Source organism: Dreissena polymorpha, chromosome 14 (assembly GCF_020536995.1).
Source record: "Dreissena polymorpha isolate Duluth1 chromosome 14, UMN_Dpol_1.0, whole genome shotgun sequence".
NCBI classification, from domain to species: domain Eukaryota; kingdom Metazoa; phylum Mollusca; class Bivalvia; order Myida; family Dreissenidae; genus Dreissena; species Dreissena polymorpha.
The window spans coordinates 18,420,352-18,447,871 of NC_068368.1; the positions used below are offsets into that span (position 1 = coordinate 18,420,352).

Below are 27,520 nucleotides of genomic sequence, written 5' to 3' on the forward strand. Positions count from 1 at the left end.
ATTCAGTGACATCTCCTGAAATATCCTGTCTTGTTTCAGTTCTTTACGAGGCTCAAAGCGATCAGCCCGCGAACCCGCCTTCCCAACACCTTCAGAACAACAACAACACTACGATCGCATTGAAGACAACTCTCGTTTCCGACCGAGCAGTCGTCAGTTTGATGACTCGCCACAATTTCCCCACCCGGCTCAAAGATCACTCAAATCACTCAATTCTTCCACTGGTTTTCGCATCGAAGATCGGGAAACTTACAACAATGCCCCCCACCCGCTTGAGCAGGGCCTAGGCGGGTCACAGAGGAATGGTAATGCATACGGTAACAGGATCATGGAGGAAGATGATGATGATGAGGTTGCTACAGCAATATACGCAGGACCCGACCGACGTCTGCCCCCCTCGAAACTTCCCCCCCTAGCTCAATCTGGGAGGAAGAAGAAGAAGAAGAACTTTTTAAAGAAAGTTGCTAAAAACTCACCCAGACTTCATGATGATGATGATGAGCTGTAAAAAAATACACTTGTGCTAAAGTTTTTATAAACACAATTGTGAATGTTATAATATTTCTTTTTAATTTTTTTAAGAACTTAGAATACTCATCAAATTCAGGGCATGTTGTGATACTTGTTATGTTTCCGGTATAAAATTTTAAAATCTCTAATAAAAGTGTTTACAGGGTTTCTTCAAAATGTGTTGCCTTTTATCATTTTTGGATTTTTAAATAATTTTTGTAAGTGTGCTAAACATTTTGCAAAATGATCACTTGAGCCATCAGTTCTACAATGTTTATTTTCACTCAATGTATCTGATATGTATGAATTGATGTTGTTTATGTTCTAGCTTAAAATTTTTGACTGAATTCAAAACTAAAAGAAAGTTCTTATTTACAAGTAATAGCATGATTCTGGCTTTTAATCAAAACTCTATGTATTGACACAATATGTAAATCTACTAATTGACTTAAATAAAAATTATATATTGCATTATTGTAACATAATGAATTATAAAAGTGTATTGTCAAGCCTTTATACAAATAACCTACTATAATTTTGTTTTACTCTAGGTATGTTACTCTCAGGCATATTTTGATAATATCAAAATAATTTTGTGATATGTAAAATTTTACATATTTTACTTTAATTTGTACCAATTTATTGACAGTTAATTATTGATTTTTTACACCAATAACTTTGTATTTTAAGTATTGTTGTAAATGAACTGGTAATTAGATTTACATAATTATTTATCTTTTTTGTAGTAAGTGTTTTTTATCTGTATGACATTATAGTTATAAAGCTTGAATATTTTGAATTCTACAAAAAATGTGGTGCCTTTTCACTTCAAAATGCTGTCTTATAATTATACCTAAAGAAAAAAACAATTGGGCATGTTTTCATGTCATATTTATCTATGCTATTACTATGAACTCTGGATGAAATGTACTCCCACTTTGACCTCAAAAAGGTACAGTATAGGTTCAAATATAAAGAGTAGACAGCTCAGTTTTTTTTGTATCTTTTATTTTTGGAGCACATTTAGATTTTAAAATATATTTTAGTAAGCATCTGTGATATTTCATTTTTAATATTTTATAATAAGTAGAAGTATTATTAGTATAATTTTTGCTCATTATTTAATTATTGCATGAACTTGTCTATGATTTTTTATAGATGTTTACGTTTGTGTGAATGACTATTCTTATTACTTTTTTATTTCAGCAAATGTATTTTTTAATTTGATTTTTAAACTAAAGGTTTTCATTGTGGAAAGACTTAACATAGTATTATGTGAAGTTGGAATAGGACATCAATTTGGGAATAAATTGTGTTTTTTCAAGAGTGCATAATATGCAGTTTTACATGTTGTATTTATTAGTTTGACATATTATACTTAAAATAGATACTTGCATATATAAAAGCATCATTTAAATTGATTTTACTACAAAACTGGATTTTTTATTGATTTTTTTTTTAAATCCTCATAAACGCATGAACACAGTTTAAAAATACAGTAAAAAGGATTAAAAAAACAATCATTGTTAATGAAAAAGTCATAGAAAATTGGTTATTAAGCTTTAAGTCTAGATAAAATATAACAAAAATAAATTCAGATCATGAAATGAATAGTTTTGTTGGAGAAAATCGCCAAAATGATGTCCATTCCCAGTTTGATGTCTTAGTCCAAATTCACATAATACAGTGATCACTTGTGAAAAGTCAACTTCAGTTCTATTGCGTATATGCAATATCAATATGAACCTTTTCCCGTACCATTGTTTATTGTTCAGTGAATAATTATTTGGGGTTCTAATGAATAGGAGTTTATCCATGAAGGCATTTAATAATGAATAGCTGAGTGTTTAACAGTCAACTTGAGAGCACTAAAAAAAAATGTCTGTTAGTTTGGATTTAATGAAAAATCCCTTAAAAGGAAACCGTGCCCATGCATGCATTGCATGAACACAGTTTGAAAATGGAGTGAAAAAAAACTAAACATTTTTTTATTAGGTCATAGAAAAATTGCTTATTTTACTATGGTATATGCATAGAATATAAGAAACATATATAGACAACATACAATGCACAGTTTGTGTGAGAAAATCACCGAAATGAAGCCCATTCCTATATTTATATTTTATTCCAAATTTACATAATACTGTGTTCTATTAATACAAAATGTAGTTGCAGAATTCAAAGAAAAAACTTATTTGTAGGCTGTTCTTTAGTTTGGAACTACATTTTAATTGGGTACAGAAGTTTTACTATGCTTATTTTGTTCTTTGTCTTTAGCAAATCAGCATGCGTCCTGTTTCAATTAGCATTAACTCCGTGAAATTGTGGCACAATTAATATAATAGTTTGGTTGTGTGTTTGTTTTTAAGTTTTTGTTGCAGCAGTGTTTCTTTTCAGTTGATATTTCCTCTCTAATTTTGTAATAGCATTCATAATTACTCTTGATTATTCCTTTCTTTTTCGTGGAAATTCCTTTTAGTTCAGATTATTTCGAACCTACTACCCATTCATTACTTATACATGCGATTATTAGGAACTTACTACCCATTCATTACTTACACATGCCATTATAAGGAACCTACTACCCATTCATCTTATACATGCCATTATTTGAGCCTTATTCTGGGTAAACTGGGCTTAATGCATGTGCGTAAAGTGTCATCACAGAAAATGAAAGTTTTGTCCCTTATTACCCTATGTGGACTGCACAGGCTAATCTGGAATGACATTTTATGCATTTTCTTTGAGCCGGAAATTCCCACTAAGATACCCATTTGAGCCTTTGTTTCGTATTATAGTTTCCAGGCTTCAAAAGTTCTCTATTCATTGTGTACTCAGAATCATACAAAATGCATGTCTTCTTTATAAATACCGGTAGCTTAAACTCTGTTGATTAAGTACCATATTATTATTCCTTCTATGTCTACATCTTTTTACAACTGTTCTATATCTTTACGAATATATATTCTTTGAGAGTGCATTTGACTTGTGTTTGTTCATGCAACCTCCCACCAACATCCCCCTTTCATGTAAAAATGCAGGTGTTATATAATTAAAGATCAAGCGCTTTTTTTAAAAACACACACATTTAAGTAAAGAAATATATAAATGAATAATTTTAACTGACCCATTCACTTACAATTAAATGATCAATAATGGATTGTTTTGCTTTAAGATAACATTTTCATAAGTCTTTTAAACTGTACTATGATTTTACCCTTGTTTTACCTCTGTGGTATTATGAGCCTTGTTATGTTCTGGTCAAAGTCCAAAGTTACATAACAATTTAGTGGCTGATAAAGGTCAATTAAGGTGAAAACCCCTGTGTACGATACACCATTTTTTTTTTATAAAATGCATTTATAACAAGTATTGACAACTTCATCATTGAAAATTGTATCTTGGGTCTACATGTTTAACAAGCATCACTTGCTTATTTCTTAGTAATCAATTGACATTTTTTGTAAGTAATGTATTTTTTTAATCAATTAGGCAGCAGTTTTAAAATGTCAGTTTGCCTATCAATGAGCATTTCCTTTATATTCAGGTGAACATCGACCAACATTCAATCTTGATTGTCATGAACAATACAAAGCTTTGACGATGGAATGGTTTGGGTGGATGTATAAATGAGTGAAATGATGAAAACCTCTAATGATCGTGCTAATAAATGACTATCGTTGTCTTTATCGACCGCAGCCCATGTTTCGACAACGATAAATTTGTTCGTAAACGTATTTCGAAACCGGAAGTGTTAAAGTGGTCGCCCTTGTCGTTGCCAACAGCAACTGACAATAAATGAAACCAGTTGTTGATTTCTCAGTTTTATTCAATAATTTATATAAATCGACCGCTTTTTGAGGCCATAAAAATGACAACGGTTAGTATTAACGTTATTTATCAATATTATATACTTTAAACAAGAGATTTCTTATTTTACGCATCAGAAAATTTCAAATTGCTGGTGTTTTGTGAAGGAAATATCCAAACAGGCAAAATGCTCAGTTGTCCATCAAACACTATTATACCCTTTGTTTTGATTTCAAAATGAATAATTGGCAACTCTAGTCCTGAAGTGGAATTTATTATGTTATGAACATTCCATGCTGTTGCTTGTCAAATTGGTACAAATTTTGGCTAGATTGAACTTTACCGGTACGCAGTTGTTTACCACTATCGACAAAGCGGGGGTTTGGGGGATGTAGCCCCCGATACTAAGGAAATATATAGGATAAAAAGGATTATAAGGTGTTGCTTTAGTTGCGTACCGGTAAAGTTCAATCGTCCCCAAATTTTGCTACTGCACAAACACATCGAAATTATATATTAAAGTGTTTCTCTAGGTTAACTTTTGCTTGGGGGTTTGAGTACTGGTAATCTATCAGGATAACACTTAAAACTATAACACTTACGTTATGTTGAAACGCGACGTTCTTCTTAGTATTCTTCGCACAGTCAGAAACAACCTTTCTCGGCCGCAGTCCAGCAAGAAGAGAGCGAGAATCTCGTCCCGCGCCTCGATCTTTTGGAACTCATTCCTCGTGCCCCGGCCAACTTCCACCAATCATGCTTGCAGCGGCCAGTTCCCTCTTCGCAAGCGACTGGTGCCCGGCACAACACTCCTCCCACTTTTCTCTTCTTGGGCCGCTACCCATCCTAGGAGCCATATGGTCGCACCCAAGGCAGAAGAGACAGACTCAAATGGATCAAAAGACCCCTTCCCGTAGGCACAGGGGTGCCTTAACCTAACGGGGCAATCAAGAACCAGAGACAGACTCAAATGGATCAAAAGACCCCTTCCCGTAGGCACAGGGGTGCCTTAACCTAACGGGGCAATCAAGAACCAGAGACAGACTCAAATGGATCAAAAGACCCCTTCCCGTAGGCACAGGGGTGCCTTAACCTAACGGGGCAATCAAGAACCACTGCATTCTAGCGGTTGGTAACCATTTTTTGAAGCTATCCGAAGTTTCATCACGACAGTTAAACATATCATAAAAATACGGGTCGGCTTTAAGTCCAACAATTACAAGAAAATCTGAGCACTTAAGAAGTGCTGCAACCGTGGTCGTCAAGCACGGTTGCATAAAAAATAAAAAGGAATTCCACCAATTACAAGTATGCATGTAAAATGCTAAATGGCTTTCGTCCACAAATTAGAAATACAAGTGCACTAAACCGTTTTTTCTAAAGGACAACTTTTATAACTTATATATATACATTTTATTTTTATTTATCTTTCTGTAGTAACCGTATGTGTATTCGGATTACATTATCCATATATTATAATATTTGCATCTAGTGCTTTCAAGTTTCTATATGGTAGAATTGTATATTGAATATTATTCATTATTATTGTTTCTTTTTTTGTATAAACAAAGTTTCGTCTTAATATGGGGTATATTTCTAGAAATCCATCCCATAATTAGAATTAATACATTGCATACTCAATTGCCGAACTGTTAAGTAAAAACCGAAGAATGGTCTGGGAAAAAACTCATCCAGCCAATGGCAGCCATGCTGTTCATATAACAGTGGTCCTCAGACAGTTAGATAAAAATAAGAAATGGAAGAAAGCACTTTCCCATAGATTCATGGAAAATAAAAGAACCCATCCCTGAGTGAGCAAAGCACTCTATATACAACATTATAAAAAACAAAGTACGGATTGCACAACAAATCTGGGACAACGTGTTACTCCCATGTATTAAACCCTCTTTTCACAGAACACTGTTCATATTTAGAATTTCTATTTTAAACAAAAATGGGGTAACCCCGGAGGTCAGATAAAGTTTGCATGAAAACATCCTCAGAGTAGTAAAAAGGATCACAAAAATCAAATGCAACTGCGATTGCAGTTCCGAGATACTCTCCTCCAGGGTATTAATCTCTGCGGCAATCTCTTACTATATTGCTGTTAGCATTAAGTGACTGCAATTTTCTTACAATCTTAGGTTAGGAAGGAAATCTAACAACTGCATATCCTCTGCCCACAATCTTGGAATTCTTCATCTTCATCCAAGGTTATTGCAAATAATCTTGGGTTAGGAAAGAAGTCCAACAACCACATACCTTTCCGGTTTTTATGGCGGTTTGACATAGGAATCCATACATGAACTCCCACAAGAAATATTTATATCCTTAGGTAGTTATATTCATATTATTATTATTTATCTATTTACTCGTACTATTCATTTATTATTATACTATTATTTACACTATTGAATCGTCTGATGCATTTATCTGTTAAACGTTATAGATCTTGAACTCTATTAAGGGAGGTAACTAAACTGACACACTGCGCTCAACAAAACACCAAAGATTAACCAAACACACCGGCTGGGACAGCTTTTAATACTATTACAATAAATGGATAAAGAATGAATCAGAAAACCTCTAGCAAAATCCACATTATCTTAATTGTTTCCATGTAGTTTGATTGTATGCGGATATCTATTTTATTATTGCGGAGTATTGTTCAATTCAAATATTTTATATACTTTTAACCATTAGTTGTGTGGGACATTGATTAATTTGTGGCACTCTAGAAAGGTTGAAGGCCGAGCTATTTCATACCACATATGAGAGAGGAGACATGAGCAAGTGAACCGTCACTAAGGAAACGGAAAACAAAAACCATCAGCTAATATAAAATGTCAAGGCCGTGGAAATTGGCACAGGACATAAACGTTTGAGCAAAGATCATAAATTATTGAAAGTGGAATAAATTGGCCAAACGGGCAGTAATTTGAGCACCGTAGTCACAGCCACTAGATATTCAGGGACACAGGGCTGTCAAACCGGACATGTGGAAGTCGTTACCAGTACCAAGGTGAATGAACCAAGGTCAACTTTCATTTTGGACTTGGTAGTTTTGAAGATGACGAAGATGACTATGATATGATCGATTCCGATCTGACCCCAAAAACGCTCCTACAAACGATGCAGTAATTCCTAATCAGGAACAATTTCCCTCCCTTCAGTGAATAATGCATAAAAATCCCTCTTTAAATGCAATGAAATTCGTTAATTATGATTAAGAAATTGGCCTTCAGTGCCACATTTAAAACAAGCTTCATTGTACATTTACAATGGACTTAGTTATTTATTCTTTTAAAATGATTTAGTAAACTTAATACATTCCTTAGTGATTCGGTTATAATAAAAATGTTTGATTGATTGAATAATAAAATTTTTAGTGATGCTTTTCATCCGTACGCTGTGGATGGGAGCACATGCCAATTGAATATGATTACACATTTTAATATATACATCTATATATTTTTTATCCGTACTACCAATAAAGTGTTTCTCTAGGTTTACTTTTGCTTGGGAGTTTGAGTACTGGTAATCTATCAGGATAACACTTAAAACTATAACACTTACGTTATGTTGAAACGCGACGTTCTTCTTAGTATTCTTCGCACAGTCAGAAACAACCTTTCTCGGCCGCAGTCCAGCAAGAAGAGAGCGAGAATCTCGTCCCGCGCCTCGATCTTTTGGAACTCATTCCTCGTGCCCCGGCCAACTTCCACCAATCATGCTTGCAGCGGCCAGTTCCCTCTTCGCAAGCGACTGGTGCCCGGCACAACAATATTCATCCATAATAATGTTAGCTATGACTAAAACCTGTGCATTAAAATGGCAATACTGCTTAATCACTAAATTTCTGTTGTTGTTTTTTCTTTAACTTTGCCTCTTTTTAAATATTTTGTTTACTTGAGTGATGTAAAACTCTGTTTTTCTTATATTTTTTCTCAGAAAATGTATCCCCTCCATATAAAGACTTTTTCAACATTTTTTGTACAAAACCCATTTTAAAAACATAAAAGGGTTTAAAAGCTGTTGTCAAAACTATAGCAGAAACATTATATAATATTTTTAAATACTGTTTTCTAGGAACATATTGTCCTTGGGTTGATAAAAAGTGACTTACAAAGTTATGTCTGGGTTTTATCAATCTTTTAAGGGGGCCATTGTTTGCTATGAACATTTCAAGAATAGGCAGGAACTTTCACAAACAATCACATCTCTGTTTGTCCTTCCAGTTGATCACTTACTCAGACCAAAAAAAATTAGGTTCGTTTCGGGTCGCCTGACCGTGTCTCCCGAATCGGCGCCGACCAGCAACTTTTTATTGGGGTCACACAAAAAAATATTCGTTCATTTTTGTTCATATAAGATGTGATATCAAGCAAACAAAGAATATATATACATATATATGTATTCTTATTATCAGCTTTAGTAGCCTTCCATTCTAGTACCCGAAAAAAAAATCCCTGCCTACCGACCCTGTTTTTTTTTCCCAAGGAGACCAGAAACGAACCTTTTTTTTTTGGCCTCGCATAACTTTATTGTTTTCTTAATTTGGTGTTTTATCATTTGTAGTGTTGTTTTTTTGCTTTCATAAAATAAAAGTGACAGTTTACTAGTAAATATAGTTTAATCTAAGTAAATATGGCAGAATTACATGCCACGCTGACAAGCTACATCCATTATAGATCTTCTTGAAATGTGTAATAACAAGAATAATATATGCTCTAAAACAATAAGCTCTATGATTCAGATATTATAAACTATGCATCAACCTATCTGTCTTCTTTTGTAATTTAATGACACAGTCAAATTCCTTGATCACTTTTATTTCAAAGGATGAAATTCTTTTCCATCACGACATACAAATGATAAATAATTATAATGGCATGTGAATCAAAACACAATCACAATAAAAAACTTGTCAGGTTATTCCTTCTCCCCCTCTATGATTAATAGTTTTATTCACAAATCAAAATGAAGGAGTATGGAAAAGGATGACTGCTACCTACAATATATAATGATGGATGATTAGTTATCTCCTTCCCCAGGGATAAGTTTTTAAGAGTACGTCAAAAACTTAGTAAACGAAATAAAAAGACTAAAAATGTATGAAATGTTGACATAAACAAAACTAATTGATGGAATAGTCAATAATGGAACAAGGCCTTCAGAGTCGGATTGTCTACATGGATTGATCACAAATCACATTCCTTATCAATACAAGGCTTTCCCTCATTGTCCCGTCTCGAAGGTCGAAGAGGTGCTTCTTAACGCCCAGCCTGGTTGTGCCGTTGAAGACGTGCAAGAGTAGCGGTACTCGGGTCGCAGTTTGCGTAGGGGTCTTATCGTTTGGTTGACCAAAACTAAGGCGCTTGGGATTCAACACTGGAGGGTCGGTCGACTTTGGCATGGAATCACTGGTTGGCAGTGGTCTTTGTAGTCCTGTCGATGAGCTCCTTGGCGGTGCTGCGCTGTGGTTAAGAGGCGTGTGTGGAACTTCTGTCGATGATGGTGTGGATAGCACAATACTTTTTTTTTAGGGGAAATTTTTTGGACCGGAAAGGGGAAAAAAACAGCCTAGTTTGGTGGGGGAAAGTGCTGATATTTGGCGTCTGTTATATAAGGTAAAACAAACCTGGTACTACACATGATCACCCACCTGGAGTGGTGGCAGCCTCTGGGTGTGCTCATTCCATCACTCATGATCCCTTGAGTGCCGTCGGGCCAGCGCCAACTCCCTATGAGACAGCAACTCAGTCCAAGTTTCATGAGGAGTGTATCTGCCCATTGGTATTGGAATAGCATCACGGATCAGACGTCCAATTAAAATCAATGCAGGGGACACTTTGGTCTCCGGGTCGACAGAGTTACGGTATATCAGTAGAGCTCTCTGGAACTTGTCTATATCCAGGGACCCTGTTGCAGTAACCTTGTCCATCAGCATGCGCTTGACACTTTTCACCACTAGCTCAGCCCTACAGTTGGCATGTGGGTTTGCGACGGATGAAATTCTGTGTTGAACTCCCCAGGCCTTTAAGAACGCTTGAGTCTTTCCAGATTTGTACTGTGGTCCCCCATCAGACGTTAGTTCCTCAGGAATGCCAAACGTTACAAATGTCTCCCTTAGCTGTTTCACAAGGCCTTCTGCACCTGACTCTGATCTGTGTACCATAGGCCAATTGGAGTACCTGTCTACAATGACCACATATTCTTTACAGTTGAAGGTGAAATAGTCACTGCATATCATCTGAAACAGGTAGTCTGGCAGGGTTAGGTCTGACGGGGGCTGCATGGGGTTTTACTTAGCCGTCGGATGGCAATGCGTACACTGGTCCCTTATCCTTGCAATGTCAATTGTGATATCTGGCCAGTATACAGAATCCATGGCCGTTGCACGCATTGCACTAAATTCTTGGTGAGCTGCATGGAGTGCATTGAGAATTGACTGACGAAGTGCTGGGGGAATGACTATTCTTTGGCCCATTAGAACCACACCGTCCACGACACTTAAGCTTGCTGCAAACCGATGATAAGGTCGCAGTGCTGCTGGTAGTTCTCTACAGTCGTCTGGAAATCAGCTCTACAGAAAGTTGATAAGGCTTTGAAAGGTAGGGTCTGATGTTGTGGCCTCACGTTCCATGTCCCATGTGACAACTGAAACAACAGCATTAAGAGTGCTGCGACCGTAGAGAAGTCATCAGCCACATCAATATCGTCTGCATGCTGGTACAAGTAGGGCAGTGCGTCGTGACAAGATGTGTCAACTTCTTTATCTGTATCCGGTGACTCGCCAGGCAACACCAGACGCTCAGGACATCCTATCGGATGTCTTGGATCTGCATCTGGTCCAAGGTTCTTCTACCCGGAACATGCACCATTGTGAACCTATAGCCAATTATATAAAATTAAATCATTGTTTTCCATACATGATAAAATGTCAGCATTACTTTTCTGTTTTTCCATGTTATAGAAAGAGGAAGGTGGAAAAGAAAAGGCTTCAATTGAGGACACCGCTTTTGAAGCCTTGGAAAAAGATTTTCAAGATGTAAGTTAATTAATTAATCAATACAGGTATATTTGTCTACGAAGCATAAAACTATTAAGCAACTATCATTTACAAATTGCATGTTTTTTTGTTTTAAGTGACGAAAATTGTTTTATTGAAACAAAATACCTTTGTGTTATATTGAAAAAAAGAGGATGGTTTAAGATAATAAATCCTGGACCTCCTGAGGGCTAGAAAGATCTTTTAATACCATGTCCAATTTTTACAGGTCTTGAGTGAACTTATGGGAGATAGGAGCTTGGAAAAGTTTCGCAATGAGTATGAAAAACTTCACAAGGCCTTGAAGAAATCTCATGAGAGTGAGAAGAGATTGATGCAGAAATGTCGAGAGCTCAACGCAGAAATTGTGGCCAACTCTGCCAAAGTGTCTACAGCCCTGAAACTGTCTCAGGAAGACCAGGCTACTATTGCATCTCTGAAAAAGGTAATCATTCCACTTTTATTTATACAGAACAGGACAATTCAGTGACTATAAATCTGACAGTGATATATATATGCATTGCAACATACTTCTACAACTAGTAAGAAAATAAGAATTTCCTAAACACCATACCCACATTTATAGCTCTTGCAAACCTATGTATTAAAAATGTATTAAATGAAGTTAAAGACAGAGTCTTCAAAATAAGCTTAAAAAATACATGTATGGACACCAGAGTCATTTCTGAATCTACTATTGTCATACTTATTATTATATTTACCCAACAGGCCTTTTCCTAGCCATTTTAGGAAAAGTGTTTTTTGGGGATTGGGCATTTTTTTAGCGGGAAGGGTGCACTGATTTGGGAAAAACGAATTCTTGAAGTCCTTATCATGCTTCACATTCTAAGAACAAGATGTAATTGAAATAAAATTGAGATATAATAATCATATGACATTTCTTTAAAAAAAAAATTGGTTGGGATTTTGTTTTCCAAATTGGGAATTTTTTACCATTTTGCTTTTGGAGTGGATCTGTTTAACAGACCCATAGATCTCCCAAGAAAAGGCCTGTCCAATCTCAATTTTTGTTTGGCCAGAGTTAAATTAACCATTTGTATATCAAATATATATTGTTACATACAGATATTTCACATAACATGCAAGGTGAATAAAATATATTCCTACACACAAATTACTATGTAATTTATGTATTTAATGAAAATGCAGAAAGCTAAATATAAATGATAAAAAATAAAAAAAAATAATGGCAAAATGCAGCTTTCATTCATGTTTTTAACTTATTAGTGTCAAAAGCACTTTCACATTCTAGTTGCTATATTTCCTAGGAAATCGAGAAAGCCTGGAAGATGGTGGATGCTGCCCATGAGAAGGAGACTCGGGCAAGGGAGACAATCCAGTCTCTGAAGCTGGAGATCGTAAACTTGAGCAAGCTGGTGGAGCAGGGATCCGGCCTCTCTGTAGGACAGGAACACAGGTTGGAACATAGGATCAATTAGCAGTGATCAAAACTACCACAAGCCTACTAGCCAATTCACTGGTCAATTATGAAGTGGGTCTGCTTTTTTATCTTATACAAGTAAAAAAAATCAGATGATTATATTGATTTAACACATTTTATAAGAGGTGAACACTTTCCAATAAGAACTTTTATTTAACGCAAAAAATTTGAAAGATAGCACCCATAGGTGGATCGTTTTTGCGAGCTATGTAAATATGAATGAACTCTAACAAGCATCCGTTCCCTAATGTACCAAGATTGTTAACAAATGTGACTATACAAAGGCCCCTCGCTATAGGAAAACTTGGATTAATGCATGTACCAAAAGTATCATCCCAGACTAGCCTGCACACATACCACTTTTATGGCATTTTGTGTGTTAAGAAAGTCTCACCTTAACAAAACTCCAGTTTGGGCAGAAAGTGTTGTCCCTGATTAGTCTGTGTGGATTGCACAGGCTAATCTGATTTGGCACTTAAGGCACATGCATTTAGTCAGATTTTTCTAGTGCTCGGCTCAAATGTAAAAAAAAAGAAGCATCTATTTTCCATATTATATGTGAAAAACTGGAATCATCTGTTTTCCATATTAAATGTGAAAATCTTAAGAAGCATCTGAGGGCTCAACATTCACCTAAAAACCAACTTGCCCTGCAGGGAAAGTACTTAGAAAAATTTACTTGCCCTGAACGTAAAGCCACTTGCCCAAACATGAAATATGACATTAACTGTAAACCTCATATTTTTAATAAAGATCAAAATGATACCCCACAAAACATTTTTTTATGTTTGCACATTTAACAAAATGATTACAGGAATTAAAGTCTCATTAAATCTAAATGTAGATTTGTGCCAATGTTTGATTATAAATGAGATAATAAGTCATTCTCCTCCACGTCTTCATCAGCAACTTAGACTTAAAAGTTACTTGTAATGACAAAGCTAAATAAACTAGACATTTCTCGTCTGCTAACAGTATTGTAAACAACACGTGAACCGTAACAAAAATGTAAATTGACGTAAAGCAAAAGAAAATGTATGTAGCAAAATATAAATATATATATATACCGAAGCTATTTGTTGTTGTTTTTATATAGTTATATAATTTAAGTAGTTTTCTTCGTGACTGAAAACACCAACGATGTTATGTGTAACTGAATAGTAATGAAAAAGATAAACACAATAACATTTGAAAGCCGATGTTTGGAATCCCAAGTTATTTACAGCGTTTCTAAAAATAAATTTGGAAATGCATGCGCGCCATGCGTAGTTAGTTCGGACTTCCGCAAACAACAATCGCCGAGGTTAATTCGTGCATAAGGCAAATCGTTTGTGATTATTTGTACTATTTAAGTTTTAACCACAAAAACACATGTTTTTCTTTGTTATTTTTTGCACTTGCCCGGACAGACAACTAGATTATAAAATAACTTGCCCAAACCCAACTTTTACTTGTCAGGGGCAATCGTACAACCGTTAATGTTGAGCCCTTAGCATACATGTTTCCTTGTCCAATTTAAACAAACAAAGTTGTGTCCTGTTTCGGCAGTGTGAATGAGCTTCTGAAGATCAAGGAAGACCTGACGAAGGAACGTGATGAGAGCCTTCAAGAGATTGTGAAACTACGAGAGAAGCTGGCCCAGTCTAACAGTACGTCGCAACACCTAGAGCAGCAGAAGAATGAGGCAGAGGAAAAGATCCAGGAGGTGAGTGTCTTGGAAATTTGAGGTGTGCTTTGGGAAAATGGGGCATAATGCATGTGCATAAAGTGTCTTCCCTGATTAGCCTGTGCAGTCAGTCTGCACAGGCTCATCAGAGACAACACTTTTAGATTTTATGGAATTTATTGTTCAAAAGAAGTCCCTTCTAAAAAAATCAATTTAAGGCATTATTTTAGGCATAAAGTATGATGCCTGATTAGCCTGTGCAGACTGCACATAGAGAATACTAGGTCGGTGCCGAATAAAGAAAAGTTTATTTTGCGAAGCTTAGAAAATCTGAACCACGATCCTTGGCGAGTGGTTCAGATTTTCATGCCAAGCAAAATAAACTTTGCTTTTTTCGGCACCAACCTAGTATTTGATTTATCCCATCAATTTTCTTAGTCGTAAATTATTTCTTTAAAAATAGAATAGGAAAATCGAACTACACGGAAAATCCCAAAATTATTTTAAGCAAACATTGTTTCATTATTTTAATTGTGCCGAGCCTAATACATTACAAAAAGATCAGTAACTAACCTGTTTTTCTGTTAATCATACCTCTATGTCCCCGATTTTTAAGAAATAATAAAAAAAAAACACTAAACAACTGCAGCTTTAGCGTGAAAGAAAATGCATTGTGTCGTATGACGTGTTAATAATTACGTCATAAGTACACGCACTTAATATTTGTAAATAATGTTTTTTTGCTTTTTGAGTTGCATTATGTGTTAAAAATATATTACATCTTGGTATGAATTTTTTTTGTTGAATCTGATTCGATTTTACTAAAAATGATTACTTTATAGTTGATTCCGAGTAATATGACCATTCTCTGCCGTGCGTGACAGCTATATTTCAGCACTGCCGAAATAGAGGAAAATTTATTCCACAGTGATTATTTCGTCTGATGATGGGATAAAAGCTTATCTGGGACCACACTTTCCACACCTTCATTTCCCTAGGGAGGCTCTGGGACCACACTTTCCACACCTTCATTTCCCTAGGGAGGCTCTGGGACCACACTTTCCACACCTTCATTTCCCTAGGGAGGCTCTGGGACCACACTTTCCACACCTTCATTTCCCTAGGGAGGCTCTGGGAACACACTTTCCACACCTTCATTTCCCTAGGGAGGCTCTGGGACCACACTTTCCACACCTTAATTTCCCTAGGGAGGCTCTGGGACCACACTTTCCACACCTTCATTTCCCTAGGGAGGCTCTGGGACCACACTTTCCACACCTTCATTTCCCTAGGGAGGCTCTGGGACCACACTTTCCACACCTTCATTTCCCTAGGGAGGCTCTGGGACCACACTTTCCACACCTTCATGTCCCTAGGGAGGCCCTGGGACCACACTTTCCACACCTTCATTTCCCTAGGAAGGCTCTGGGACCACACTTTCCACACCTTCATTTCCCTAGGGAGGCTCTGGGACCACACTTTCCACACCTTCATTTCCCTAGGGAGGCTCTGGGACCACACTTTTCACACCTTCATTTCCCAAGGGAGGCTCTGGGACCACACTTTCCACACCTTCATGTCCCTAGGGAGGCTCTGGGACCACACTTTCCACACCTTCATTTCCCTAGGGAGGCTCTGGGACCACACTTTCCACACCTTCATTTCCCTAGGGAGGCTCATCTGGGACCACACTTTCCACACCTTCATTTCCCTAGGGAGGCTCTGGGACCACACTTTCCACACCTTCATTTCCCTAGGGAGGCTCTGGGACCACACTTTCCACACCTTCATTTCCCTAGGGAGGCTCATATTTATGTGTTTTTTTAATTGCTTTTTGATTTTAATTGTTCTGGCTTTCATTTGAGCTTTTATGCTCAGAATTTAAGTTTGACTTTATTTTAAGGCCTTGATTAAATTTCTTAAAAGACATTTATGTCTGATATTTGTGATGCTATCCGTGTTCTAAGATACTATGTTTTGTTTTTGCCACAGTTGACTCAAGACATCCAAGTGCGTAACAATGAGGCTCAGCGTGAGTCGAGGAAACGAGACAAAATGGAGCGCGAGATGAAGCAGACAAAGGCCGACCTTGACCAGAAGCAGGGGGAGATTAAGACTCTGCAGACTCAGATTGGACGACACAAGGAGGATATTGGCAAGCTGGAGCAGCAACTCAAGGAACAAAGGGTATGTGAGAGTGGGCTAAGTTGTGTGACATTGATAAATAGAGTCGTGTTCTGAAAAAAGTGGGCTTAATGCATGTGCGTAAAGTGTCATCCAAGATTAGCCTGTGCAGTTCGCACAGGCTAATCAGGGACGACACTTTCCACTTTTACGGTATTTTTAGTTTCAAGGAAGTCCCTCCTTACCGAAAATCAAGTTTAGGTGGAAATTATCGTCCCTGATTAGCCTGTGGGGACTGCACAGGCTAATCTGGGACGACACTTTAGGCACATGCATTAAGCCCAGTTTTCTCAGAACACGACTCAATAATAGGGAGATTAAATTTGTCATAAAAAAACACAACTTATTTATTCCTTCCTTATAACATGTTTATATAAAATTTACTATAAAATCATTATGATCCGTGGGACATACATTTTTGTTGATTTTGTGGATTGACTTATACACGAATATAAGATCCCAATAAATAGTTATTTCAAATGTTTACATTTGTAAAGACTGAATTACAGTATACACACAAGGCATTTAAATGCCTCATAATGCAGGCACACATCTTGCGTTGTTTTGCAATCCAGATAATTCCAGGTACTAAACAAACTAGGTTACATTACACTGTGTAAGTAGCTGAAACTTGACCAACATTTGCTTTTAAACGTAATGCAGTAAAACTGTTAAAAACATCGTTAACCTTGTTTAGGAAGAATAGTAAAGATGAGCGCACATTGTTAACACCCTTTATGCCCGGTGTGTTTATTGGTTATCTCATCATGACATTGATGTATTTTTAAGCACCAATACAATGCAGATCTAAAAACAATAAATGCATTTAAAAGATAAAGATGAGTGGTTTTAAATAATTTGCATGCATTGCCCACTATTGGTTACTATAATCTCATAACAATGGGCTAGTTGATTTGCATGTGATATACAGGGCCCATCTCTTGCAAGTGACTCCCTCTCCCCACCGCAAATTATCACGGTCATGTATTTCAAACAAATCCTAAAATCACATACACACATTTCTATGATTATTTTGCCAAATTCACAAATTTATGTGTCAACAAACTTGTAATTTTTTTTATACACAAAATTTCATGCCAAGAAATATAAATGATTTTTCAGTATATTAAAAAATGCAATATTATAACATATTTTGTTTAATATAACAAATATTTAAAATAACAAATACATGTATACAATCATTTCCAACAAAATAGTAGTAGTTGTGTTTACTAGTCACGCTGCATTAACAGATTTAAGACACAACTAGAGACAATCATATACCAAGAATATGAAAACTCCAATAACCTCACTTTAGATTCTCAACGAGCGTGCTATCAAGGATGCAGACGTGTTGAACACGAGGTTCCAAAAGCTGCAGAATGACTTTGAGAACCAGCTCATCTCCACGGATACCCTGGCCCAGGACAACCAGGCCAGAGTGGCGGAGCTCAAGGTGAAACCACGGTTGAATGTTGTTGAATTTATCTGTTTCTGTTGACCTTTTTTCTCATTTTATCTTACTATAATGTAAACTTTTCCACTCCTGAATTTCTATATGGTGTACATAATTTATTATTCATCATGTTTTTTTTTCAAATTTGTGTGATTAAATTTGCCCTTGCATAATTTGAATAACAAGAGAAATCATGTGTTAATATATCTCGATGTTTTTACATTCCCCTTGTGTGCAGACACATAGCCTCACCATACTAATTGACTTGTTGGAGTAATCATGCAAAGCAAAAATAAAATGGTATAGGTGTTAACACAACAGAATAAAAACATTTATCAATGTTAGAAAAGCTTCTGTAATCCTGGATGGTAATAAAATCTCCTGTCTTACTTTAACAGAAGGTAATTAACTGTCCCATGCTTGTAGATCAAAGAATGTACATGAACAGGCGATTATTATTTCTCCCATGCTTGTAGATCAAAGAGGACGAGGTGAGTCAACTGAAGAACGAGACACAACGTCTGAACAAGACAAGGGAGACTATCCAGCGCAAGCTGCGCTCCGTTGAGGACAACAAGGCTGATCTGGAGTTCCAACGTGAGACTCTCAAGGGGCAGATCCTTGGTCTGGAGAGAGGTGAGCGGGTTTATAGTCTGTCGAGGATAAGGGGTTGTTTATAGTCTGTCGAGGATAAGGGGTTGTTTATAGTCTGTCGAGGATAAGAGGTTGTTAATAGTCTGTCGAGGATAAGGGGTTGTGTATAGCCTGTCGAGGATAAGGGGTTGTTTATAGTCTGTCGAGGATAAGGGGTTGTTTATAGTCTGTCGAGGATAAGGGGTTGTTTATAGTCTGTCGAGTATAAGTTTTTTTTTATAGTCTGTCGAGTATAAGGGGTTGTTTATAGTCTGTCGAGGATAAGGGGTTGTTTATAGTCTGTCGAGGATAAGGGGTTGTGTATAGTCTGTCGATGATAAGGGGTTGTTTATAGTCTGTCGAGGATAAGGGGTTGTGTATAGTCTGTCGAGGATAAGGGGTTGTTTATAGTCTGTCGAGGATAAGGGGTTGTTTATAGTCTGTCGAGGATAAGGGGTTGTTTATAGTCTGTCGAGGATAAGGGGTTGTGTATAGTCTGTCGAGGATAAGGGGTTGTTTATAGTCTGTCGAGGATAAGGGGTTGTTTATAGTCTGTCGAGGATAAGGGGTTGTTTATAGTCTGTCGAGGATAAGGGGTTGTTTATAGTCTGTCGAGGATAAGGGGTTGTTTATTGTCTGTCGAGGATAAGGGGTTGTTTATAGTCTGTCGAGGATAAGGGGTTGTTTATAGTCTGTCGAGGATAAGGGGTTGTTTATAGTCTGTCGAGGATAAGGGGTTGTTTATAGTCTGTCGAGGATAAGGGGTTGTTTATAGTCTGTTGAGGATAAGGGGTTGTTTATAGTCTGTCGAGGATAAGGGGTTGTTTATAGTCTTGTCGAGGATAAGGGGTTGTTTATAGTCTTGTCGAGGATAAGGGGTTGTTTATAGTCTTGTCGAGGATAAGGGGTTGTTTATAGTCTGTCAAGGATAAGGGGTTGATGAGAGGGGTGAGCAGGTTTATAGTCTGTCGAGGATAAGGGGTTGCTTTTGGAAATTATCCTTCAATTTTATTATAGTTTTTTTCAATCTTATTTGTAACAGGCCCTGCTAACTCATTTGGTAGAGTGCTGGGCTACAAATCTTAAGGATTGTGGGTTCAATACCTTACATAGCCATATAACTTGTGTGGTGATTGGTCATGAACTTATGTTGACAACCATTCTTCCCTTATCTCTGTACGGTACTTGTCAGGAACGGTAAACAGTATTGTTTACTTAGTTCAATTAAACCAGTTTACCCAAAAAAAGTTCTGATCGCTGAGATATGCCTATTAAGAATAGATACGACTGGAACGCTGTTGAAAATGGCAAGAATTTAAGCAAACAAACAAAACCCTTCAGAAATATTTTTAGGATAAAAACAAAATTAACCGGACATACACTAACCAACAAATTGAGGATTTGTATAATTGTGTATGTTTAAAAATATATATACCTTTTCAGTTATAAGCTTTGTCAGTATATACAAACCCTGGTTAATCATTAGAACAAACCCTTAATTTACCATATGTGCAGTTAACCAAATATACAAATCATGGATTAAAATATGTACAAACCCTGGTGTAATATTTGAAAAAAAAACTTTGTTTAACATATGTACAAACCCTAGTTTAACCTATGTTAGCCATATGTATAAACCCTTGTTAGCCATATGTACAAACCCTGATTTACTGAATGTACAAACCCTGGTTTACTGTATGTACAAACCCTGGTTAACCAGTTGTATGTGTATTTTGATATACAAGACTTATGAACACTCCTAAGAATTTACTGTTTGTGAATTATTTGTGAAGCAAGTGTAATCTTATAATATATTTTTTGTAACAGTAATTATATGTAAAAAAAAATACAATGTGGATGGTTGCTTAATTGATTTAATTTCTACTGGGATTTCAAACTAAAACATCACAATAGTCCATGCCTTTTTCCATGACTGCACATCTTGAATTCACTCTTTGTCCTTCAGAGCTTGAGGCCTCTAAGAAGCAGTCAGAGTCGGACAAGAAGCAGATAGACGGATTGGTGCGCGAGCGTGACCTGCTTCACAAGGAGATGATGAAGGCGGTGAGCGCGACCACAAAGCAGCTGAGCCTGGTGAAACTGCACGAGCAGAGCAAGAAGAGTCTGGACCAGGAGATACAGGACTACCGGGAGGAGGCTCAGAAACAGAGGAAGATCATCTACCAGCTGGAGAAGGAGCGCGATCGATACATCAACGAGGCCAGCGACCTCACGCAGAAGGTACGTCTTATGTAGAGAGATATAAACACATGTTTGGTAGCGGGATTCATATATTAACAAGGCCAGTTACCTCATGCAGAAGGTCTGTGGTAGAGAGATTTAAACATATGCTTGATAGACCTGTTAGAACTTTTTTGTTTTGTTTTGCTTGGGGAAATAAATCAGCCACGTTCTTGGAAAACAGGGCTTAAAGCAGTCCACACAATTAATCAGAGATGACATTTTTTTTAATTTATGGAATTATGGACAAAAAGCCAGTCTTAAGTGAAAACATGCATGGATTGAGTCCAGTTTTCCCAGAACGCAGCTGAAATGATGTTCTGGTATTGGGAATGAGTTCTTTTACCAGAGACTCTTAAGACTCAGAGAAATCAAACATCTTAAGTTGTGCTATCAAACATGTGCTTGAAATGCCAGTGAGATCAAATTGATGAATTTACTCATGCTTAATATAATTAAGGTTTTACCATCAGCAAACACTTTGTCTTCAAAATGCTCACTGTTTTTCGAAGATCATGCAAACTGCTTAATTTTTTAAAGTCATTAAATGTTAATAATGTTTGTAAAGATGCTCAAATGTGTCTACAATTATTTGCATGGTGAAGTAAGTGGTGACTAACATTCTGTGTCTCTATTCAGGTCCTTCAACACATGGAAGACGTGAAAGTGCGCGAGATGCAGATCTTTGACTTCAAGAAGAAGATTGCCGAGTCTGAGACAAAGTTGAAGCAGCAGCAAAACCTGTATGAGGCTGTTCGCAGTGACAGAAACCTGTACAGCAAGAACCTGATTGAGTCACAGGTCAGTCATGCATGCATTTAGTGGCGTGTAACTAATTGGACTTTGTAACAAAAACTTATCAAAGTATTGGCTTTACTGCCTTTTTCAAGATAATAAATCAAATATTGCAGGCGTTACCTAAAATTGTATACTGTAAAATGGTTGAACAATTAAAGCTTTGAACATGATAAACAATATCATACATTTAAATGTTGAACTTTTACATTTGATGTAATACAAATATTTTTAAAGTAATATCATTTAAAAAGGCCATTTTTGTAAAGTTTAACTTCAAATTAGCCTATACAGTCTGCACAGGCTAATGTGGGACAACATGTTTTGTGGAAACAGGTTATTTGCTTAAAATAGAGACTTTCTTAAATGAAAAATACCATAAAAGCGAGGCTCAAATGTTTTTTTACGATCTTGGCCAAGTCAATCACGTGTTTTTATACAGGATGAGATCACGGAGATGAAGAGGAAGCTGAAGATCATGAGTCACCAGATTGACCAGCTGAAAGAGGAGATCCAGGCAAAGGAGTCGCTGCTCGTAAAGGAACATCTCGACCACCAGCTGGTGGAGAAACAGAAGGAGACCCTGAACGCTGAGCTCAATAGGATGAAACAGCTAGCTGGTAGGACCAGGTTTTGACTGGGAATAAATTGAAAAAAAATCTGGGAAAACTGGATGAATTTCATGTGCTGAAGATTAGCCTGTGCATTTATCATTTAAAGGAAGTCTCTTTTAGGAGGAAATTCACTTAAGGCAGAAAGGGTCATCCCTTTTCTGTCCAAAATTGCAGTTATGTGAGAATCTAAACTTACAAAAATTTCTCAAGACTTCTCACTAATCCAAAATGCTTTTCATTGAAAAGAATATTGTGAAATAAAAATAGAATACTATGTTAGTGTGATTGTGTACTTAGATTTATCCCACTCGTCTCAGAAAGGCTTACAAGGCTCGGCAAGCCTCGCCATGTAAACCTTTCTTCACTCGTGGGATAAACTTAAGTACACAGTCACACTAACATAGTATTCTCTATTTTCATGTTGTTACACTTAGTAGTGAAAGTACAAAAATGCAAATTCAATTTGTCAATAAAAAGCATAGCAGTAATGTTTAAAATCACTCTGATATTGCATAAACATGTTCACAATTGTCATACATTCTGACAGCAGAAACCACTCTATAATTAAATGCAAAGTATGGCACTATTTTTTATTTAAATCAATAAGAGACAATTTAGGAAACATTTCAGAAACTTAAAGTACAACTTATAAAAATTCAAATACTTTTCCATTTTGTGTAAATGAAAAACAAAAAAGTATATGTATTGATTTATAGTTTTTCAAATATCTTGGCAAAATCTTTCATTAAAAAGTCTGAAAACAATATTGACAGAAACTAAAAGATCCTTGATTGTGTTTTTATGTAAGTAATACAAGTTAGGTTTCTGGAATATCTACAAGTTTAAAACCTAATGCTTGAATGTCAAACCTTGCAGCGGAGAACAAGGCTTACATCGAGGCACAGGAGGCGGAAGAAAGGAAACTTCTGAAGATCATCTCAGACGCAGACGCTGAACGAGTGCGCCAGAAGAAAGAGCTGGATCAGGTGATCAGCGAGCGTGACATTCTGGGTACGCAACTCGTGAGGCGTAATGACGAGCTTGCATTGCTATACGAGAAGATTAAGATCCAGCAGTCAACGCTGAACAAGGGCGAGATCCAGTACAATCAGAGACTCGAGGATATCCGAGTGCTCAAGCTCGAGATCAAGAAACTTAGACGGGAGAAGGGAATACTGCAGAAGAGTGTGGCCAATGTGGAGGACCTCAGGTATGTTGTTGAAAGGTGTTGTTGTTTCAACTCATGGGACTGTAGCCATTAGCCCTTGGCCTGATAAAAAAATGGCATAATTATTTTTTGTCTACCAGAAGTATTTTCTAAATGAAAATCTTGTTTAACCCTTTCCCACTCAGAAGCACAGTGAAAATAGCTATGTGCAAACAGCATAAAACCAGAACAGCCGATGAGTAACTTTAGGCACATGCATTAAGTCCATTTTTCCCTAAGCAAGGCTCATACGAATAACATTTTTTGTACGTGTCTATTTCAGACGTGAAGTGTACCACATTCAGCGTGAGTTGCTACGTGAGAGGACGCGCTGCAAGGCTCTAGAGGAAGAGTTGGAAAACCCGATGAACATTCACCGCTGGAGGAAACTTGAGGTACAATATGCATAAGTCATTGCTGAATAGAACACTCTGTACATAATGTAAAGATGACTAAAAATTGTAATTTGTTTTTACAGTTTAAAATTATGAAAAACCCGCTGTTTTTTCTGGAATTTCAAAATTGTGAGAGGTAACCATAACAAAAGACTACATATTCCTCTTGTCAAATTGCTCAGATTAACATAAAACTCACTTGATGATTTGAATTTTGACAACCCTCAAATTAAAGTCTAGGTTTTTTGTTTTTAAGAGATTTGTTGTTACTGCATCAATACTTTTCTATTTGTGATCTTGGTTGTACATTTTACAAAAAGGTTTCGTTGCCATTTTACACATTTTCAATCCTCTGATTCCAGTACAGGTCATAACTCACCTTAATGTAATCTCATTTAAAACAATTCCCCAACTCTTATTTATCAGTAGTTGTATATTTCACTTAGTTTACTTATTCTGACCACATCAACACATTTCACATATCCCAATCTGAGGTCAGGCAGAAATAACCCATGATTTTAACCAGATTTCACTCACTCAGTAGATTTTCTGTACGCCTGTTCCAGGGCAGAAATAGCCCATGATTTCAACCAGATCTCACTCAGTAAATTTTGCTGATGCCTGTTCCAGGGCTGCATTAAGCCATTATTTCCAGAAGATTTTACTCTGTATATTTTGTGTAAGCCTGTTCCAGGGCAATAACCCATGATTTCAACCAGATCTCAATCCCCAGTTTTTGTATACGCCTGTTGCAGGGCAGCGACCCGAGCCAGTACGAGAACATCCAGAAGATCCACACACTGCAGAAGCGGCTCATCTCCAAGACGGAGGAGGTAGTGGAGAAGGAGCTTCTAATACAGGAGAAAGAAAAGCTGTACCTGGAGTTAAAGCACATCCTGGCCCGGCAACCTGGCCCTGAGGTGGCCGAGCAACTCTCCATCTACCAGCAGACGTTGAAGGAGAAGACTAAGCAGATGAAGGTAGATATTGGGTTGCTGTCGTGTCATTTGAAAATAATTCAGCCTCACTATGCTAAAATGGGATGTTATGCATGAGCGTAAAGTGTCGTCCCAGATTAGCACTGTTTTCCTTATATAGAAGTGGCAGTTTTAATGTGTCTACATCTGTATTATCAAAATTATAAATTTCAAATTCTCTGATTTTGAAGTCATTTCAAATCATGCAGATTTCATTTGAAACTGATTTGACTCACTAGGTTTGTCATTCAATTTTTATGAAACATTCCGCAAAGTGCCAAAATAATCATGCCAATTTTTATTAGAACAATGGATTTGTCATTTAGACAAAGTCTCTTCTTAGCAAAAAATCAGTTTATGGCCAAAAGTGTGGTCCCATAAAAGCCTGTGCGGACTGCGTAGGCTAATCTGGGCCGCCACTTTATGCACATGCATTCAGCAACGTTTTGCCAGAGCAAGGCCCAATTCAATTAAAATAAAATGGCAATAGTTTTGTGCGTTTGTTTTAGGGTAGGTCCCATATCTTCTTATTTATTAACCATAACAGGTTGTGTTGTTCACCCATAGATCAGAAGTTCGAGGTTAAACTTCCACTCTGAGAGAAATAGTCATCATCACAATATTATTTTCATCAGAGCTTTGTTAATCCCATAAGTGCTGTGATATTGTCATAAGCGATGTGATAATTTGACCAGCGCTGTGGACTGAAGGGCTTATCTGGGAGCACACTTTATGCACATGTATAAAGGCCAGTTTTCCCAAGTTTTGTTGATTTCATTTGAATAAAAACATGTATTTGTGTCCACTTTTCAGTCGATGGCCTCTGAATTGAATATGTACGAGTCCCAAGTGAATGAATACAAGTATGAGATCGAGAGAATTGCTAGAGAGCTGCAGGATGTCAAGAAAAAATACTTTATGCAGAAGAAGAAAGAGAACAACCAAAAGTATGTACAGTATGTGTTACATTGGAGCCTTGCTCTGTGAAAAGGGGATTAAATGCATGTTAGTTAAGTATCATCCCAGATTAGCCTGTGCAGTCCACACAGCCTAATCAGGGAAGACACTTTCCGCTTTAATTGTATTTTACGTTGAAAAGCAGTTACATATAAGCTAAAATCCAGTTTCGGAGTAAAGTGTCGTTCCTGATAAGCCTGTTCAGACTGCACAGTCTAATCTGGGACGACACTTTACGCACATTCATTAGACCATCAGAGCGAGGCTCATTTACAGTCGTCATAGTGATGTGTGTACAGTTCAGTCGTCATAGTGATGAGTGTACAGTTCTAATCGGCAAAACTCTGGACACTGTGATAACTGCGTAAGGACCAAACAGACTTTCATGAGGCTTGATATACTTTTACAGTGCAATGTCTGGATTATGCAAAATGATTTATTTTTCACCTGTTGCTCTCACTAAAACAGAAGGAAACCACTGTGTTATTACTGAAAAAAGTATATAAGATACAATCCTGACACTTCTTCCTTATGTAAGTCTGTCTGTCTGACTGTCCAAGATTCTGCATTATTTAAAAAATAAAAATAAAAAAAAGATGTAAGCATGACTATTGACCACTTTGATTGGCTGGTTACAGAGAGAGGGAGCGGTCCCTTGCACAGGCTGGTGCTCCATTGATTCAACCACAGCGCACGGACGGACCACGGTTTACAGGCGGGGGTTTCAATCTCACGTCCACCAAGACTGCAGCCTAGCCCGCTGGGAGCAGGTTGGGCAGAGGAATTTATAAAATAATTGTAAAATCACTTTTTTTTAAACCCATTCTAACATTTTTGGTTGATAAATATGAACTTTGTTTAGTATTTAAACATGCTTGAATTGAGAAATACAAGAATACATTTGTTCTTCAATTATTTTTGTGTGTGAACAATTATATTTTTTATTTTCAAAGGAAGAAAAATCAAATGCATGTGTTTCATTTGAACTGAATTTTATTTGTTGTACATTTGTGATTTTGAATGATGCATTTCTTTTTAAAATTGACATCTACAAGTCTGTGATGTGTTGTACTAAATTTTATACATGTTATCAAAATAAAAATCAGAAAACATACTTTTTTGTTGAATTGCTTGATAAGTTGGCAAGAATTTTCTGCTAAAACTTACAACAATCTACTATCACTACTACTATTACTACTACTACTACTTGTACTAAAACAACAACTACTACTAATACTTTTACTTCTATGACTACTACTGCTACTACAACTATACTACAAATGCTACAACTAGAGCTTTGTCACAGACTTAACGAATACCCCCACATGCAGCATTGACACAGAATATTTTGCATATTGTCTTAACAAAAAAAGCGGACACCATGCTCAAAGTTTAAAACAGACTTAGTGACCCCGTGACCTAGTTTTTGACCTGGCATGGCCCATGTTTGAACTTGTCCTACACATCATCTAGCTACAACTTCTGACCAAGTGTGGTGAAGGTCCGATGAAAACTACTTGAATTAGAGAGCAAACACCATGCTAAATGTGTTAAACATACTA

General features: G+C 36.8%; 3 protein-coding genes across 8 annotated transcripts in view; 2 read left to right on the forward strand and 1 right to left on the reverse strand.

The window, feature by feature from the left end:
* The window catches only part of LOC127858430 (trichohyalin-like), a 58,079-nt gene extending 54,591 nt beyond the window's left edge, over positions 1 to 3,488 (forward strand). For all 6 annotated transcript variants that reach the window (XM_052395589.1, XM_052395587.1, XM_052395586.1 and 3 more), the window contains one exon: positions 40 to 3,488. In XM_052395589.1, coding sequence (XP_052251549.1) covers positions 40 to 508 — 469 coding nt within the window. In that variant the 3' untranslated portion in view covers positions 509 to 3,488. The remainder of the gene's footprint in view (positions 1 to 39) is intronic.
* LOC127858435 (G protein-coupled receptor kinase 5-like) overlaps positions 1 to 27,520 on the reverse strand; it is a 165,472-nt gene that overhangs the window by 65,694 nt on the left and 72,258 nt on the right. The gene's annotated exons all lie outside the window — the stretch shown is intronic.
* On the forward strand, positions 4,256 to 27,072 carry LOC127858432 (cilia- and flagella-associated protein 58-like). The gene is made up of 16 exons (XM_052395592.1): positions 4,256 to 4,390; positions 11,297 to 11,371; positions 11,601 to 11,816; positions 12,661 to 12,809; positions 14,382 to 14,538; positions 16,492 to 16,686; positions 18,002 to 18,139; positions 18,616 to 18,775; positions 20,739 to 21,013; positions 21,653 to 21,814; positions 22,251 to 22,428; positions 23,299 to 23,632; positions 23,913 to 24,024; positions 24,780 to 25,004; positions 25,815 to 25,948; positions 26,597 to 27,072. The coding sequence occupies exons 1-16, from the start codon at positions 4,382 to 4,384 to the stop codon at positions 26,712 to 26,714; spliced, it is 2,637 nt and encodes an 878-aa protein (XP_052251552.1). The 5' UTR covers positions 4,256 to 4,381; the 3' UTR covers positions 26,715 to 27,072.